The following is a 15,454-nucleotide window of genomic DNA, read 5'->3' on the forward strand; positions in this document are numbered from 1 at the left end:
GTTATTGGAGCGAGACTGAACAATTAGTTCTTGGGACGCACTCGTTTGGCAACGATTCCACCCAACCCATGACAAATAAAGACCATAGGCTTCTTTACGAACTATGAAGATATTCAGCAATCTGAGTTTCTAGAATGAACGGTTAAGTACCTCAGGGATTTCGGGGAGTTCAAGCAGTCTTTCGAGTAATTTATCGCCACATTGGAGAAGTTGATCCCACGAAAACTCTTTGCCTCCTCTGACGCTCCATTGGAACACGTACACACGTGGTCTTTTGGCAAGAGAAGGTAGTACAGTTTCCAGCCAACAAGACTGCCCATCTGTCCAATCCGAAACGGATATGGGATTTCCGATGTCAGGAATGGCGATGATGCTAACATCGTTGGGTTAGTGATCATGCATCAACTATCAGCCTTGTTGCGTACGTCGTGTCCCAATCAACCACGTCCGTGCTTCCTAGGACAGTCAATACAGCGCCGGTATCAATAACAGAAAGTGTCTGAGGCATGTTCATGAGATGTGTGATGCAAGCATGGTCGATGTAGCAGCTGATGAGCACGGCTTGACTGTGAGGATGAGGAGCCGTGGCTATGGGATGAATCGACGGTTATCCAGGCTGTATAGCTTATCATGACCGGTGAAGGCTAGGTGGGACGATCGGCGAGCGTGACAAGGGCAGCAGGTTACACGCGCTAGGCATCTGTAAACCAGAAGACAGAATTCTGATCGCTGAACCGTAGATTGCCTTTGGCCCTACACAGCATGTTCTGCGCCAACCCTGCCAGATGCCTCCATCTACGTCATTCCACAGTAAAGCCCTGTCGCCACTTCTGCCAATGACGACGCATAGTATGAGATTGGCTGAAAAGCGAGAGCGATCTGGTAGGATGTAAGTGCGACAATCACATAACCGCCTGTGGCATTCTGGAGTGAGTTAGTCCGGCAACGTTTGCGCCAAACTTGGAAGCTGTCATGAAGGGTGTATTTACAACAACGACAGATCAAACAGTTCAATGACTTCCAGCCATGCCGATTGGGTGTAACGGACCAATGAAATCATGATTATCTTCCCACCTTGCTGAATCTCTCAGTACTCCAGCAATTGGCTGGCCTCGCAGGCTGCAGTGTCATCCATGCATGCACCCGCTAGCCCGCGAGCTAGTCTGTAAATCGCTAGATCGAGGATTGCGGCACATTAGTGCCTGGGTCAACGGAGATCCCCAAACCAATTCTACCCAAGGAACTCGAACACGGCTTTTCACAACCCGATATTTTCTGAACGCTTATCCTTTCTTCTTCACACGAGCGCGACCCACCAAGCGTTGGCGAAAGCCGGGCTACCCATTTCGTGTTAACACTCAAGACCAATCATTCGCCTTTCCAGTCGATCTTGGCAAATGGACACTTCAGGTTCGGAACCGTTACTTGGGGACAGAAGAAGAATCAAGGATGCGATTGATAAAAACAGTGACTTCTCGGTACGGGCTGTGCTTGCTGGAATGCTCATCGGTGTCCTGATCAACATCTCCAATACCTATTATGGCCTCATCTCAGGTAGCAGCCAACAGATGCCCATAGTTTCCGCACTTCTTGGCTACCTTGGATTCAGATTCCTCTCTAGATTCGGTGTCGAAAAGCTTTCCAGGGCCGAGAATGTACTAATCGCAAGCACCGCAACAGCCACTGGCTGCATGGCTGTTACAGCGGGCTTCACTGAGTTGATCCCTGCGCTCGAGTATATACTTGAGCCTGTAGATATGGGCCCAGTGCATCTATCGTGGCAAAGTTCAGTTGTTTGGTCGCTTGGCGTCGCTTTCTTTGGTATAATATTTGCGTCGTTGCTCAGAAGGTCGCTTGTCATGCCCAAAGATATGCCATGGCCTGGTGCAACGGCAAGCTCAAACGTCATAAAGTCGCTGCACACACCTACTGTGGATCATACGATAGCCGAAGATCAGACAGAACAAGAGCATGCGGGATTCACCCCTCATCGGCTGCGCGCGATCTTCAATTCGGCGGGTGTTTCTTCCATCATCGTAGGTGCGAACATTTCTCGATGCGGAGTGAGATTAACGAGATGCAGACTGTGTTTACATATTTCCTACCAGTCCTCCACGATTTGCCTATATTTGGATCACACGTGGCAAACACATGGCTTTGGACAGCTACGTTGTCGCCCGGCTTTTTTGGCGGCGGGATGATTATGGGTCCAGAAATTACCCTACATATGCTGCTGGGCGCAATCGTAGGATGGGCGATACTTAGTCCATACGCCAAAACTCGAGGCTATGCCCCAGGACCAACCGATGGCTGGGAGACTGGCAGCCGAGGTTGGATTATCTGGATTAGTCTATCCGCTCTCATTGCCGACGCAGTGGTCAAGATAGGCTGGATTTGTCTTGAAGCTGTCCATAACAACGGCGCGGTACCTCACTGCATACACGCACTACTTTCGAAGTCATGCTGTGTGGCATCGACGCTTGGCGAGGGAAGACACGCTTGCTGCAGATCATGAAATCTGCAATGATAGCAATACAGACGCACCAATGAGTATCATGAAGCGAACAGCACCGATAGCTGCTTTTGGTCTGTCAATACTCTTGTGCGTCGCGACTACCACGATCGTGTTTTCCTCAGTAGTACCGTGGTATCACGTGCTTCTATCGGTGCTACTAGCCTTGCCAATGGCAGTCGTTAGCATTAGAACTCTGGGGGAGTCAGATTACAATCCAGAGAGTGGTCTATGTAAGTTTGCTTTGGGCATCATATCTGTCGTTTACCTTGGACACTATCCATTGGCTAAGTATAATAGTATCTCAACTGTTTTTCGCATCCATTGTCCCACACTCGAGCGCCAACGGTGTTCTAATCAACATCATCTCTGCATCTATCTCCACAGCTGGCGCGAGCCAAACCGGCGACCTCGCATACGACTTCAAGATTGGGCAACTTGTAGGCGCTATGCCTACTGCCCAGTTATACGGTCAAGTTATCGGGTCAGTATTTGGAGCGATAGTTTCTAGCGTAACGTACAGGCTTTATGTATCAAGATTCCAGATCCCGGGATCTTTCCTACAGGTCCCTTCCGCCTTTCTTCTTATTAGTACAGCAAAACTAGTGTTGGGGAGAGGGCTTCCCCCTGGAGTATCAATATTCATGCTAGGCTTCGGTATGTTCTTTGTGGCCGCAACGATTTTGCGCACATTATATCCGAATCGCTGGTGGCGGGTGTTTATTCCTTCGGGTGTATCTTTCGCCGTTGGTAAGTCTAGCGCTAACCCTTGTGAGAGACTCAAATCGCTGACTAGTATGGAAAGGGATATTTTTTCTCCCAGCATATACTATCGCACGAACTGCAGGCGGGCTGTTCACATGGGTCTGGATTCGTCGTACTCCCTCGAATGCATCGAGCGTCGAGGTTATTGGTAGTGGACTGATTCTTGGAGAAGCAATCGCAAGCCTTTTCAATCTGGGGTTTACAGCCTTTGGCCTGCCGCAATTTGGACCTCAGTCTCCGCTGTAACGATGCGATCACTGTGTCTACCAATGATATCGCAACGGGTATATGATCTTTTGAGGTAGAAGAGTCGTCGGAAATGGAGGTTGAGTGGAACACTTAGGTAGAGTTGCTAGAGTAACCATTACTTGCATGTAACCATCGCGCGCACAAACAAGGTACTGAGTGATCAAAAAGTGTCGCAAGCAACTTAGTTTTTATTCTCGCACTGAGACGCAAATACAAGAGGGTTGCAACCGAGTGTATCTACTACTATACATGCCCACTCCTCGCCTCTGCCGCTTCCACCAAACTCACACTTGGCAGCTGCCAGATGAGGGCCAAAACTTGACCGATACACCCAGTACCCATGAGGGTATGCCCGATAACGGGACTTTTACACGATAATTGCCCAAGTTAATGGGACTTATACACGAAAAATGCCCAATTGAATGGGACTGAACACAATAGGATAATGAGAAGGGAACTCGTAGCTCGAAAGCAGAGCTAACATCCAAAATTCATAATCGCAAGACGCAAAGAGAAAGCCGTATGAGGCTGGGGGGTATCATATGCTGCAGCAAAGGACTTGCTATCCGCCAGGGAACGCCAGTGAAGTGACCTTTCTGACGTGTATAAGAACACGATACAGGTAGGGTATAAGAGTAAAGTCAAGAGAAAAGAATGTCGAGCTCCGTGGCTGTGATCGAGCGAAGCGGATGCTTACTGCTTGCTCTTGCCCTTGCCTTTCGAATTGCTGGGCTCGCCGTTGTTTTGAAGCTCGCTGTTGTATTCAAGCTCGCTGTTGTTTTCAAGCTGACCGTGCTTTGGAAGGTAGCAGACCCAATCTAGCTTCAACGGCCCTTTCGGAAGGTTCTGGTTTACGCTTTCGAGGATTTGTTGAACTTGCGCAACGACCGTAATCACATTGTCCATTATGCCGAACAAGTCGCGGTTCGGCTCAATGTATGCTTTGACTGTAGCATCGAACTCTTTTCGCAGTTCAGCACCCGCCTTCTGGACGTTACTAAGTTGGTCCCGGATCTCAGGCACAGCCGCTTCATAATCGCTCTTGATCTGTCTTAGCTGGTCGGAACATTCCTCGGTCTCTTTTTTGATAGTTGACGCGTTGTTGGACACAATAGCGAAGAGATTGCTGATGGTCTTCTTTATCTCAGCCTCCGCATCTGCGCGCGCCCGTCGCTCGTCGCTTATGCGAAAGCGCAAGTGTTCAAACTCTGTCACGCGTTCAATCTTGTCTTCTTGCAGTCGATTTTGTAGATCTTTAAGCGTATTCGCCTCTTCTGTAAGTTGGCGCTGGATCTCTGCAGTACTGGCGTTGACAATCTGCCCTTTGGAGGTAGCCGCCTGCTTGGTGTCTATAAGTCCTCGCAATTGCGGAGCAATACGTAGAAGACCGTGCAAGCTTTCTGCGTCACGACTCAACGCGATAAAGCTTCCGTGAGGGTCCGCTATCATTTTAGCCGCCTTGAGTTCTTTGATATCCTCAAGGATTTGTGTCAAATTCGGATACATCGTTGTGAACCACGCGACCATGCGCTTGTACATGTCGTCGGTATTTATATTCTCGTATCGGCTTTGTAAGTTGTTCAGCGCGAAAGTGATTCCTTGTAGTTGTTGATTCATCCCTTGTAGATGTTGATGCATTCTTTCAGCATCGACCTTACTTGACAACGATGTTTGCAGAGCTGCGAAAGCTGTCCTAAGCGAAACTGCTTCCGCTACCATCCCTTCAAGCTGAGCTTGTTGTTGTGTCGGCAAGTTCGCAACTTGTTGATTCAGATTGAAGATGTCGTGGCTGTGCCTGTCTAACGTATTGCTAATAACTTGCGCTCGTTGTTCAACACTTGCCTTAAGTGGTGCGAAGTGTTCGCGGAAGAGATTAGGAACCATCTCTTGTATACTTAAGATGATAGCATCGTGATCTTCGAATTTCTCGTGGAGTGTCTCAAGGCCTTGCTGGGTAACGCTGAGAGCATTCATATCGAACTGCGCTGACGGGGCTGCAGCGGTGTCAGTGGGTGTGACTTCATGTTCGTGCCCCTTGCGCGATGCTCGGATCTCTTCTATGAGGCGGGTTTTGAGCTCCTCCAGATTCTTTGCAGCCTTTTGCTCAGTTACTAGCGTCTTAACTCTCTTTTCCACCGCCTTCTCCACAGTCTTGTCTAAAGCCCTGTCTTCAGTCTCAACCGTCTGTTCCACCGTCTCGAGCGGCCTAGCGCTAGCAGAAGATGCCTCTATGCTATCAATCCGCTCCTCTTGGCGATCCATCCGGGAAGTTAGGCTATTCTTGCCTTCCACAGTTTTGCGAAGTCGTTGCAACGACTTGTCCAGCGAGTCGACTTTCGAGTCTAGGTCACCCGTCTCTGGGGTTTTTGCAACAGTAGACGAAGGGAAAACAGGCGTCCCGACTCTCTTAAAGCTGGGACCCTTAGGAACCATCTCCAGCTCATCAACACGAGGAGGCAACTTGTCCAGCTCATCGACACGGACAGCCAGCCTGTCTACATTACGTGCAGACTTCTCTAGCTCACTAAGGCGAACAGGGAGTCTGGATAAATCAGCTTCGGTAAGCGTTGTTCGCAGGGCGGCAACTCTTTCTGATAAGGATTTTCCAGTATCCTTGTAGTCGCTTTTGGTTCGCCCAATGTACTTAACGATGTCGTCTTGGTAATCAGAAAACTCCTTCTCAAACGATAAAAGGTCTTTGTTCATGCTCTTCATCTCTTCGTGAATTTCCTGCACCTTGTCAAGTAGTTTGTCGTCTGTGCGTCGCATTTCCTCCAGCTTGTCGTGTATCTTGTCCATGCCACTTGGAGAAAGGTTACCCACATCATCATCTAGTTTCTGCAAGTCATCTTCCAATTTCTGCAATTGTCTCTGTAGCTTATCGGCTTTAGAGTATGTCTTTGCATCATTTCCCTCGACAGTCTTGACTCTCTCGTGCAATGCCAAAAACTGGTTAGCAAGTTCCTGCTTATAATTCTCCTTGAAGCTCTTGAACTCTTGCAATTCAAGCTGGTAACTGCGAATCTCGGCCTTCTTATTGTTGAAATGCTCGGCAAGCTTGCGATCGGCCTCGTCTGTTTTTTCGCTCAAGGTTTTCAAGACGACGGAAGCTTTCTCTTCGACTTGGGCTGCGATGAGGTTATTAATTGTTACTTCAGATACCGCCTTAGGTTGCGCGTCCTTGCATGTCTTCAGTGCGCCAATATCGATCCCCTGTAGTTCCTTCGCAGTCTTCAACGTGGTGATGTCGTTCTCTAACCCGTGAACCTTTGCGAGTGTGCTGTCAAGCCTGCCTCTTATAGAGCTAAGCTCTGATTTGGCAAATACATTAAATTGGTCCGGTTCAGGCTTTGCAGCTTGTCGCGACTCCAGTGTAGCTAGTCTTTCTGGCACAGCTGCAAGGTTTTGCAGCCCCTTTGTCAGATCAGGGAGCCCGGTAGCTGAGTTTTCTAGTGCTTCCAAGCGTTCTGTTATAGGCTTGGCAGCTGCGTTTACAAGCTTGAAAGTCTCTGTCCTGTCCATTAGGCTAGGAACGCGGGCAGACACGGCCTCTACATCGTCCAGTCTGCGTTTCGTCTGATCATGTTTCTCCATCTGCTTCTTGAGTTCGTTGAGCTCCTTCTCACGGTCACTGATGATTTGGTCACGTTCCTTCTTAAGGTACGCAATGTCCATTGCTTGGGTGGCGAGCTTAGCCTCGAGGGTCTTGCTGACGCCGGCGGTTGTTTGATGTGCAATCGCTCTTCTCCTCTCTTTCAGTTTTCGTAAGGACTGCATGGTGATTGGAATGTTGTCCATAACAGGACTTTTTACCTCTACAGGTCGTCGCAGAGTGCTCAAGTCTGTTGTTGGTAGCATAGAAGGAGCAAGAGGGGCATGATGAGTAGGTGTCGATGCCCCACTCGCTATACTGCTCGGAGACTGAACCAGAGTACTCTGGCGCCTTTGAGGGCCTTCTGGCCTATACTGGTCAGAAGCTAGCCTCGGACCGGTAGGTACATTTGCAATTCCAGCATAAGAGCTTTTCCTCGATGGTGGAGGGCTCGGTATTCTGGAGCCTGTAGATTTGGCGTACTAATCTAGTGTCAGCACTGGTGATTGAAGGAGTGAGGACTTAGCTGACCCTGTCTTGCAACACCGTCCGCCAATCGGGCGGGCGACTCCTTTTATCTGGAGGACTCTCGCCGTGAGACTGAGAATCTAAGGGCCTTTTGCCGATGCGCGAGCCCACTGGGTCGTTGAGCGCAGGCGAATACATGATCGGTGTTCGAGCATGCGGACTATGTGATACATTAGTAGATGTATTACATAGAGCTTGGGTGTTGGGTGGGAATGTCGTTGTTGAACGGTCCGTCCTGACCTAGTGTGTTTCAGATGCCAAACGCTTGTAACTAGTGCAGGGCAGTCTTTTGACTTGAGGACGGTGTTTAAGTGATACCAGTTCAGATGCGTACTTTGAGTCTGCTACACTAGTGAAGAATCGCAGTAGATAAAAAGCAAGTGACAATGACGTGATGGATTGTGATGGAATGTGAGAGGAAATAAGAGCAAGTGAGAGAGCAAGTGAGGGCATGGTATACCTGTCTGTCTGCATACAGTCGCCATTGGCATTGTCCCGGGAAGTGTTTGTCGAGATAGTAGGGACTTGAGGGCGACTAGCCATGTTGTCGTTGTGTGGTCGGCATGTAAAGTAAGGGTAGGGGACGAGCGCTGAAGCCGCTCCTGCGCACAACCAATACACTGATTGGGTGGCGGAAGCAGCAAGATTGATGAAGACAAAGCGGAAAGGGTAAGAGAGGGAGGTCCCAAGGGCTCAAATAGTCCTAAGGAACAAGGTCAACAGACTTTGGATGTCAATAGGCTTTGTGGCTGCTTGTGTTGTACGCCAGTAGGGAAGGGGCTAGGTTGGGGATGCGGTCCGGGGACAGTCGCGTCGACGCGCCCAATGCCACTACTTAGCAAACGGAAGGCAGCGGGCCCGTGCGTCGTTACTGGAGCTTCCATCTTCGCGTTCGCGATTTATCGCTGTCGCATAACGCCGCGGAAATTACCCACGACAACACATCATCATGGCCATGGTAGGTGAGAGATGTGACTCTTGCGTCACCTGACTGACAATGCGTAGCCCATCACCACCATCGCCGAGAGCAAGGAGCTCCGCGGTCTCAATCTCATCGCGGCGCATTCTCACATTCGCGGTCTCGGTGTCGACGATGACACGCTCGAGCCCAAGGTATCTTCGCAGGGCCTTGTCGGGCAGGAGAAGGCACGGAAGGCAGCTGCTGTGATACTCAAGATGGCACGAGATGGAAAGATTGCTGGTCGCGCAGTCCTGATTGCAGGCCCTCCCAGTACAGGAAAGACGGCCATCGCAATGGGCATGGCGCAGTCGCTGGGCCCCGATGTCCCCTTCACAATGCTTGCGTCGTCCGAAATCTTCTCGCTGGAGATGTCAAAGACCGAGGCGCTTACACAGGCCTTCCGGAAGTCGATTGGCGTACGGATAACAGAGGAGAGCGAGGTCATCGAGGGCGAGGTTGTTGAGATACAGATTGACCGCAGCGTCACAGGCGTGAGTACGAGGTTAGTTGTGGCAAGGTAGCGATACTGACCCCAGTGCAGAGCAACAAGCAAGGAAAGCTTACCATCAAGACGACTGACATGGAGACTGTCTACGACATGGGCACCAAGATGATCGACGCAATGACCAAGGAGAAAGTCATGGCTGGCGACATTATCTCTATCGACAAGGCTTCGGGCAAGATCACCAAGCTCGGCCGCTCGTACACGCGCTCCAGAGACTACGATGCGATGGGCATCGACACCAAATTCGTCCAATGCCCAGAAGGCGAGCTGCAACAACGGCGCGAGGTTGTGCACACAGTCAGCCTGCACGAGATCGACGTGATAAACTCGAGGACTCAGGGCTTCCTAGCGCTCTTCTCTGGTGACACAGGCGAGATCCGCAGTGAAGTACGAGACCAGATCAATACCAAGGTCGCAGAGTGGAAGGAAGAGGGCAAGGCAACCATTGTGCCAGGTGTACTGTTCATCGACGAGGTCCACATGCTTGACATTGAATGCTTTTCCTTCGTCAATCGCGCGCTCGAGGACGAGCTCGCACCGATCGTCATCATGGCTAGCAACAGGGGAAACACACAAATACGGGGAACAGACTACAGGTCACCACACGGATTGCCACTCGACTTCCTTGACCGTGTAGTCATTGTCAGCACTCACGCATACTCCTCGGAAGAGATGCAGCAAATCATCTCGATAAGAGCGCAAGAGGAGGAGGTCGATGTCTCTCCGGATGCTTTGGCACTGCTTACCAAGATTGGCCAGGAGACCGGACTGCGATACGCAAGCAACCTAATCACGACTTCCGACCTGATACGCAAGAAGAGGAACGGGCCGGAGGTCACCATCGATGATGTGCAGCGAAGCTTTGCGCTCTTCTATGACCCCACAAGAAGTGTCAAGGTAAGTCTCCACGCACTGACCTGTTGGATATCACTAATGCGACAAACAGTTCGTCTCCGATTCCGAACAGCGTCTAATCGGCGATGCGGGCGCCGTCTCCTTTTCGATTCCCAACGGCGCCGAAGCGATGGACGTCTCATAGACAACCTTAACTCAATCTCAACGGCGTACAAGGATTTGGTCTGATGTCTGGTTCAGTGTGTTTGCATAGAGGGTAACCAGTGCCACGGCGTAGCAAAAAGTCTGGAAGTGTAATACCAAATACAAACAGCGTTATTTCTCATGGTACCAGCGGCCGTTTTACTAGTCCATGACTGCGAACATGAAGACGCAGGTGCAATCACACTAATAAGGCGCGATACAAAGGAGACAGCCTTTCTATGTGGTTGTACGATGGTCTGTGCTATGTTAATCTACATCGCACGTGTCGTACATGTCTAAGGAACATAGATTGGCGAACCGCTCTTACGGACCAGCTATCCTCGTACTTGACAAGCGTGTACGCTGATGGCTGTGCAACGTCAAACATGGACGCGCAGGCGTGAAATTGCGCAGATACAAAGGGATGAACTCAGATCCAGGCGCGTAATTGTCATTCGATAAGGGTCGGATTTAAGGCCGAAAAACGATAGACTGCTGACGAGGCCTTGGTTATAGACATTCCCTAGTGAGACGTCCATTCCCGATTGGCGCAGATGCGCATGCGACTTCACTACTGGAGTACGTAGACCCAACGCCACGACCCAAATCCTCGAAGCAGATCAACAGTTGGAGCATGATGAGGACGAGGATATTCATGTTGGGTTGTATTAAGATCTTCAAAGAAAGACCCACCAGCCACAGCTGCTCCCTTCTGTGCCACACCAAAACGGCGCGCAACGGCCGGCAGCCGGCATCCGACTTCCGAAACCGCTCAGCATACAAATCTTGGAAAGCTTAACCACGCAACGCCGCGTGTCACTGGACAACGCTTCTTCGCAAGCCTCCACCAAATCCACGATACCCCGGGAAACCGGCACACCTGTAACCGACAAGGGGATAATCAATGGCTATACGTAGGACAAGGCTGAGGAAGTGGATGATGTGGGCGGCACCAGGCACAGACTGGCAGCCTGTCGCGTGCGCGTCATGAAGTACTTTGACTCCCCTCCCGCACGCTCTGACCCCATGGGTGGTTTAGTTGTTCTTCCTTTCTCACCTTATGTGTGAAGCTTCGCCTGCCATTGCTAGAGGTTCATTGACGTTATTCCCGCCTTCCTTCGCCCCACGCCTGTCGATCGTTCGACTTTGAAAGCACGCGATCACCTTCCTGAAGCGCTGGTCACTTTCACTCCGTATTGCCTTGGTGTTTTTGATCGATCATAATAGTATCGTACGACAAGTGATACTTCCAGTCAACACCCTTTCGTCGTATTGTGTTTGAGACGACATACCTATCTAGAGAGCCCAGTGCAGGATTCCAAACTCAGCCATGCGCTTGTCGACTTGCGCAGCTGCGCTTGCATCCGCAGCACTCTTTGTTTCCACACTGGCCACACCCACACCAAGTCATAAGCTGCAAAGACAAAAAGTATGGGCGGATCGTATTGAAGAGAGGAAGGATGCAAAGAAGCCTGATACCAAATACTTCCACGAGCCTGGGTAAGCAATCTCCCAGCCTCGCAACTCGTCATTGCCACCACAGGAGTTAACAAGCTTCCAGAGGCAGTCTCACTCTCGGCCACTATGACAAGCGCTATTTTAATGGCATCGTCTCAGATGAAGAGCGAACGGATACGCAATCGCACATGGTCCGCGCTTATCTGAACTACTTCCGTGAGAACGAACTCGATACTTGGATAGCGCACGGAACATTACTTGGATGGTGGTGGAATGGACAGGTGCGTTCCGCCTCCGGTGACTTGCGATAATCACTAACGCATGTACAGCGTCTGCCATGGGATTTTGACCTCGATACACAAGTATCCCATTCCACGCTCATGCAGTTAGGCGCAGAACACAACCAGACGAAATACCGTTATACCTCCTACGACGGCACCGTTCAGCGCGAATACCTTCTCGATGTCAACCCGTGGATCTGGGAGCGCGAGCGTGGAGATGGTATGAACATTATCGATGCGCGATGGATCGACGTGCGCAATGGGCTGTTCATCGACATTACCGGACTGAGCGAAACACACCCAGACGAAAACCCAGGACAGTGGAGTTGTAAGAATTACCACAGGTACGACACATCGGAACTGTATCCCATGCGGGAAACAATGTTCGAGGGCGTCCCGGCGAAGGTACCTTACAATTACGACAAGATACTCGTGGATGAGTACAAGGAGAAGGCTTTGCTGGAAACGGATTTTAATGGGTAAGTCGACCTTCTTGCCTGCAAGGGAAGCCGTAACTAAATATGCATAGACACCGATGGGATGCCAACATCAAGGAATGGGTAAAGTCACCAGAGACACTGGCAAAGGAAGAACAAGAACGGAAGAAGAAAGAAGATGAGGAGAAGAAGAAGGTGGGGGAAGAATCCAAGCTAGACGTGAAGAGAGTGGAAGAGTCCAAGCTGGAGTAGTATTCCAGCTGGCCGTAATGCTGGGGTGTGGTGCTTGATCATCTCATGTTGGATTACGACATAACTTGAGCATTGCCAGCGTATGTTTCTAGTACAAGATTTATTGATACCCGTTGCCGGTGGCGGTTGAGTAGTGCAAACAAGCAATTGCTGATCATGATATTAAGCGAGTCGTTTCGTTTGCGTTTTGATACCAAGATGCGCGAGCATGGAAGACCTTGGACGGGCCGATGATGGCGGTGATGAATAGTGAACAGCGCCTGGGCATCGGAGTTTAGTGATGACAAATTCCGATGGCGACCCGGGCGTCATCTCGTGGAAGCCTTGGAGAACGTCACCGAAACAACGATGGCTAAAGCTCAGCCACATGCTGCGAAGCTTTATATCTTGATCTACCACTAACCCACCACTTACATCGTATAGTAGATTATACTCAGGAACCTCGTATCGCCTCAACGTCCCTCTCGCCGTTTACTACAACAAGACTGCCATGACAGAAGCCGACGCATCCTCTGCGCCAACAACATCCGGCGACAACATTGAAATAACCCTCTCGCACCACGGCAAAGCAATCGCATTACCTTTTGCACAAGATGCCACCATTTCAGATCTTTCAGAGCGCGTCGCGACAGACCTCTCAATACCACCCTCGAACCAAAAGTTTCTCGTAGGCGGCAAAATCGGCCTTCAAAAACCCCCTTTCAAGAATCCATCTCTCCCGCTTACAGAGCTCGTCTCGAAGAAGATAACCCTCATGGGAAGCACATCAGAGGTCGTGTCGTCCCTCAATAACACCATAACCGCCGCCTCCGCCCCCCGCCGCCCCGGCCCCATAAAAGCCGCGACCCCAGCCCGAAATCGCGATTACAAAAAGATACAAGAGGAGGCGCAATACACATTCCACACTTTGCGGCCGTTGCCGTATCTGCCGAACCCGGACCGCTCCCTCCGCTTCCTCGAACGCCTCCGCGACGATGCCGGCATAAAAGCTGCCATGCGAACCCACAAGTTCAGCGTTCCCCTCCTCACAGAAATGGATCCCGCCATGCACACCACAATGGAGTCCCGTACACTGGGGCTAAACAGAAACCAAGGCGAGGTTATCGAGCTACGGCTTAGGACGGATGCGTATGACGGATATAGGGATTACAAGACTATACGCAACACACTGTGTCATGAGCTTGCGCATAATGTTTGGGGGCCGCACGATAGGAATTTCTGGGAGCTGTGCAAGCAGATTGAACGGGAGGTTGCGAGGGATGATTGGAAGAGTGGAGGGAAGAGCGTGGGGGATGAGGAGTTTTACAATCCTGATGATGATGGGGAGCAGGTGCATGATCATGGGGGATGGACGGGTGGCGAGTTTACCCTGGGGAGTAGTGGGAAAGAGACCGTGGTTAGTAGTGCCGGGAGTGGAAGTGTGCATGCTGGTGCGTTGAGCAGGAGGGAGGTGCTTGCTAGAGCTGCGGAGGAGAGGTTCAAGAAGACGAAGAAAGCGGAGGATGAGGCTAGTGGGAGCAGTCAGTCTTGAGGATGTGGTTTTGTTTAGAGTTGTGCATGCGCGTATACCCCGTCGAGTGCGTATGGTTTGGTAGATGTGGGTGCTACTACTTCGCTTCTTATATCGTATCTTGCTTTCAACATTCAAATCGCCTCGTGTTCGCTCGTCGCGTATCGACTGTTCAGTTCTTGCGATTTCTTCTTTTCTCGGCCAATAGCATAGCTGGTCGGCCCAAGATGTCGATCCGCAGGTTCGGATAGGAGGAAGCTATATAAGCTTTTACCCCATCTTCCCCAGCCCTTAGCGTGCCACCAGCCAAATCCACACCCGACGGTCTCCGCGTCTCCGTCACAACCTCACTCATAGCTTCTTCCTTGTTTGCAGTACTTTTGTTCTCTTTCTCAAGAATTAGTACTTATATAACCATCTATACTATAGCATACTTCTTCGCTCAGCATCCATCATCCTCATGGGTTTCTTCGTCCCTCTAGCCCTCCTTATAGCAGCTGTTTGGTGCACTGTCGGCATCCTCCTTGCAAAATGGCTCAAGCAATCTGGTCACGCGCGGCCGTTTAAAGGAAGAACTTTCAGCAGCAGGGAGTTGTATGGTGGTGGTGTGGGGTATGGGAGAGTGGAAAATAGTTTCGGACAAGGAGCGGCGAGTGAGGGGAGGGGGCAGGAAGGCAGGGAGAGGGGGGTCGGTATTCCTCTGACAGGGGTAGGAAGGGTTAAGGGTGTTTGATTGGAGACGGATGAGAAGGTACTATGCGAGCATAGGCGATAGGTATGGTACCTGGATGCTCATATTGTGTTTCGAATGGCTAACACGCTACAGATGATCAACGTAGAGTTCTAGCTCCTGTGGTACCGTGACTGGATTGCTTAGAGAGATAGTCGTTGTTGTCGCTCCATCTCCGATCGATTGGTTACCATGTTTCGCATTCACTTCGGGGGTGTGGGTTTGTGCGTTTGCACATGGCCGATCACGCATTCACTTTCAACAACAACACCAATGTTACGTCATTCTCTTGGTTCTCCAGCCAACTAAGGCATTCAAATTTCTGCCTGGAAGATATCACAACAGTCGCGTCGAGCCTGCACGTTCCTTCGATCACCACATCCTTTGTCTATTGCTCTTCTATCCCGATTACTGCCGGAATCAGACTTGCATTGCGCATATCAACAGATTTAAAGTAACATCCTGCTTGATTGCTGCTGTTTTCATATATACAACCTTTCCACCCATCGAAGTCGGTAGCTTGGTGCTTTACACCATCGTGCAATTCCAGTCTCCTGCAATTGCGACGTAAACAGATATCAGACACCAAATCGAGCACCACTACCGCTAATCAAGACACTGCATCCATCTAAAGGG

General features: G+C 50.5%; 4 protein-coding genes across 4 annotated transcripts; 3 read left to right on the top strand and 1 right to left on the bottom strand.

Annotated features, from left to right (window-relative positions):
* Nucleotides 1-4,219: 4,219 nt before the first annotated feature.
* Nucleotides 4,220-7,784, bottom strand: AA0111_g4722 (hypothetical protein; the record flags this gene model as incomplete). The annotated part of the gene is made up of 2 exons (XM_028650756.1): nucleotides 4,220-7,600; nucleotides 7,650-7,784. 2 exons carry the CDS (start codon nucleotides 7,782-7,784, stop codon nucleotides 4,220-4,222), a joined length of 3,516 nt encoding a protein of 1,171 aa, XP_028507724.1.
* Nucleotides 7,785-8,595: 811 nt separating this feature from the next.
* Nucleotides 8,596-10,151, top strand: AA0111_g4723 (RuvB-like helicase 2; the record flags this gene model as incomplete). Its single annotated transcript, XM_028650757.1, has 4 exons — nucleotides 8,596-8,604; nucleotides 8,652-9,098; nucleotides 9,149-10,009; nucleotides 10,059-10,151. The coding sequence occupies 4 exons, from the start codon at nucleotides 8,596-8,598 to the stop codon at nucleotides 10,149-10,151; spliced, it is 1,410 nt and encodes a 469-aa protein (XP_028507723.1).
* A 1,329-nt stretch (nucleotides 10,152-11,480) lies between these two features.
* On the top strand, nucleotides 11,481-12,578 carry AA0111_g4724 (hypothetical protein; the record flags this gene model as incomplete). Its single annotated transcript, XM_028650758.1, has 4 exons — nucleotides 11,481-11,650; nucleotides 11,712-11,889; nucleotides 11,938-12,368; nucleotides 12,419-12,578. 4 exons carry the CDS (start codon nucleotides 11,481-11,483, stop codon nucleotides 12,576-12,578), a joined length of 939 nt encoding a protein of 312 aa, XP_028507722.1.
* Nucleotides 12,579-13,068: 490 nt separating this feature from the next.
* Nucleotides 13,069-14,109, top strand: AA0111_g4725 (hypothetical protein; the record flags this gene model as incomplete). The annotated part of the gene is made up of 1 exon (XM_028650759.1): nucleotides 13,069-14,109. One exon carries the CDS (start codon nucleotides 13,069-13,071, stop codon nucleotides 14,107-14,109), a length of 1,041 nt encoding a protein of 346 aa, XP_028507721.1.
* Between the last annotated feature and the right edge of the window lie 1,345 nt (nucleotides 14,110-15,454).

Source organism: Alternaria arborescens (assembly GCF_004154835.1).
Source record: "Alternaria arborescens strain FERA 675 chromosome Unknown contig_9, whole genome shotgun sequence".
In the NCBI taxonomy this organism is placed as follows: domain Eukaryota; kingdom Fungi; phylum Ascomycota; class Dothideomycetes; order Pleosporales; family Pleosporaceae; genus Alternaria; species Alternaria arborescens.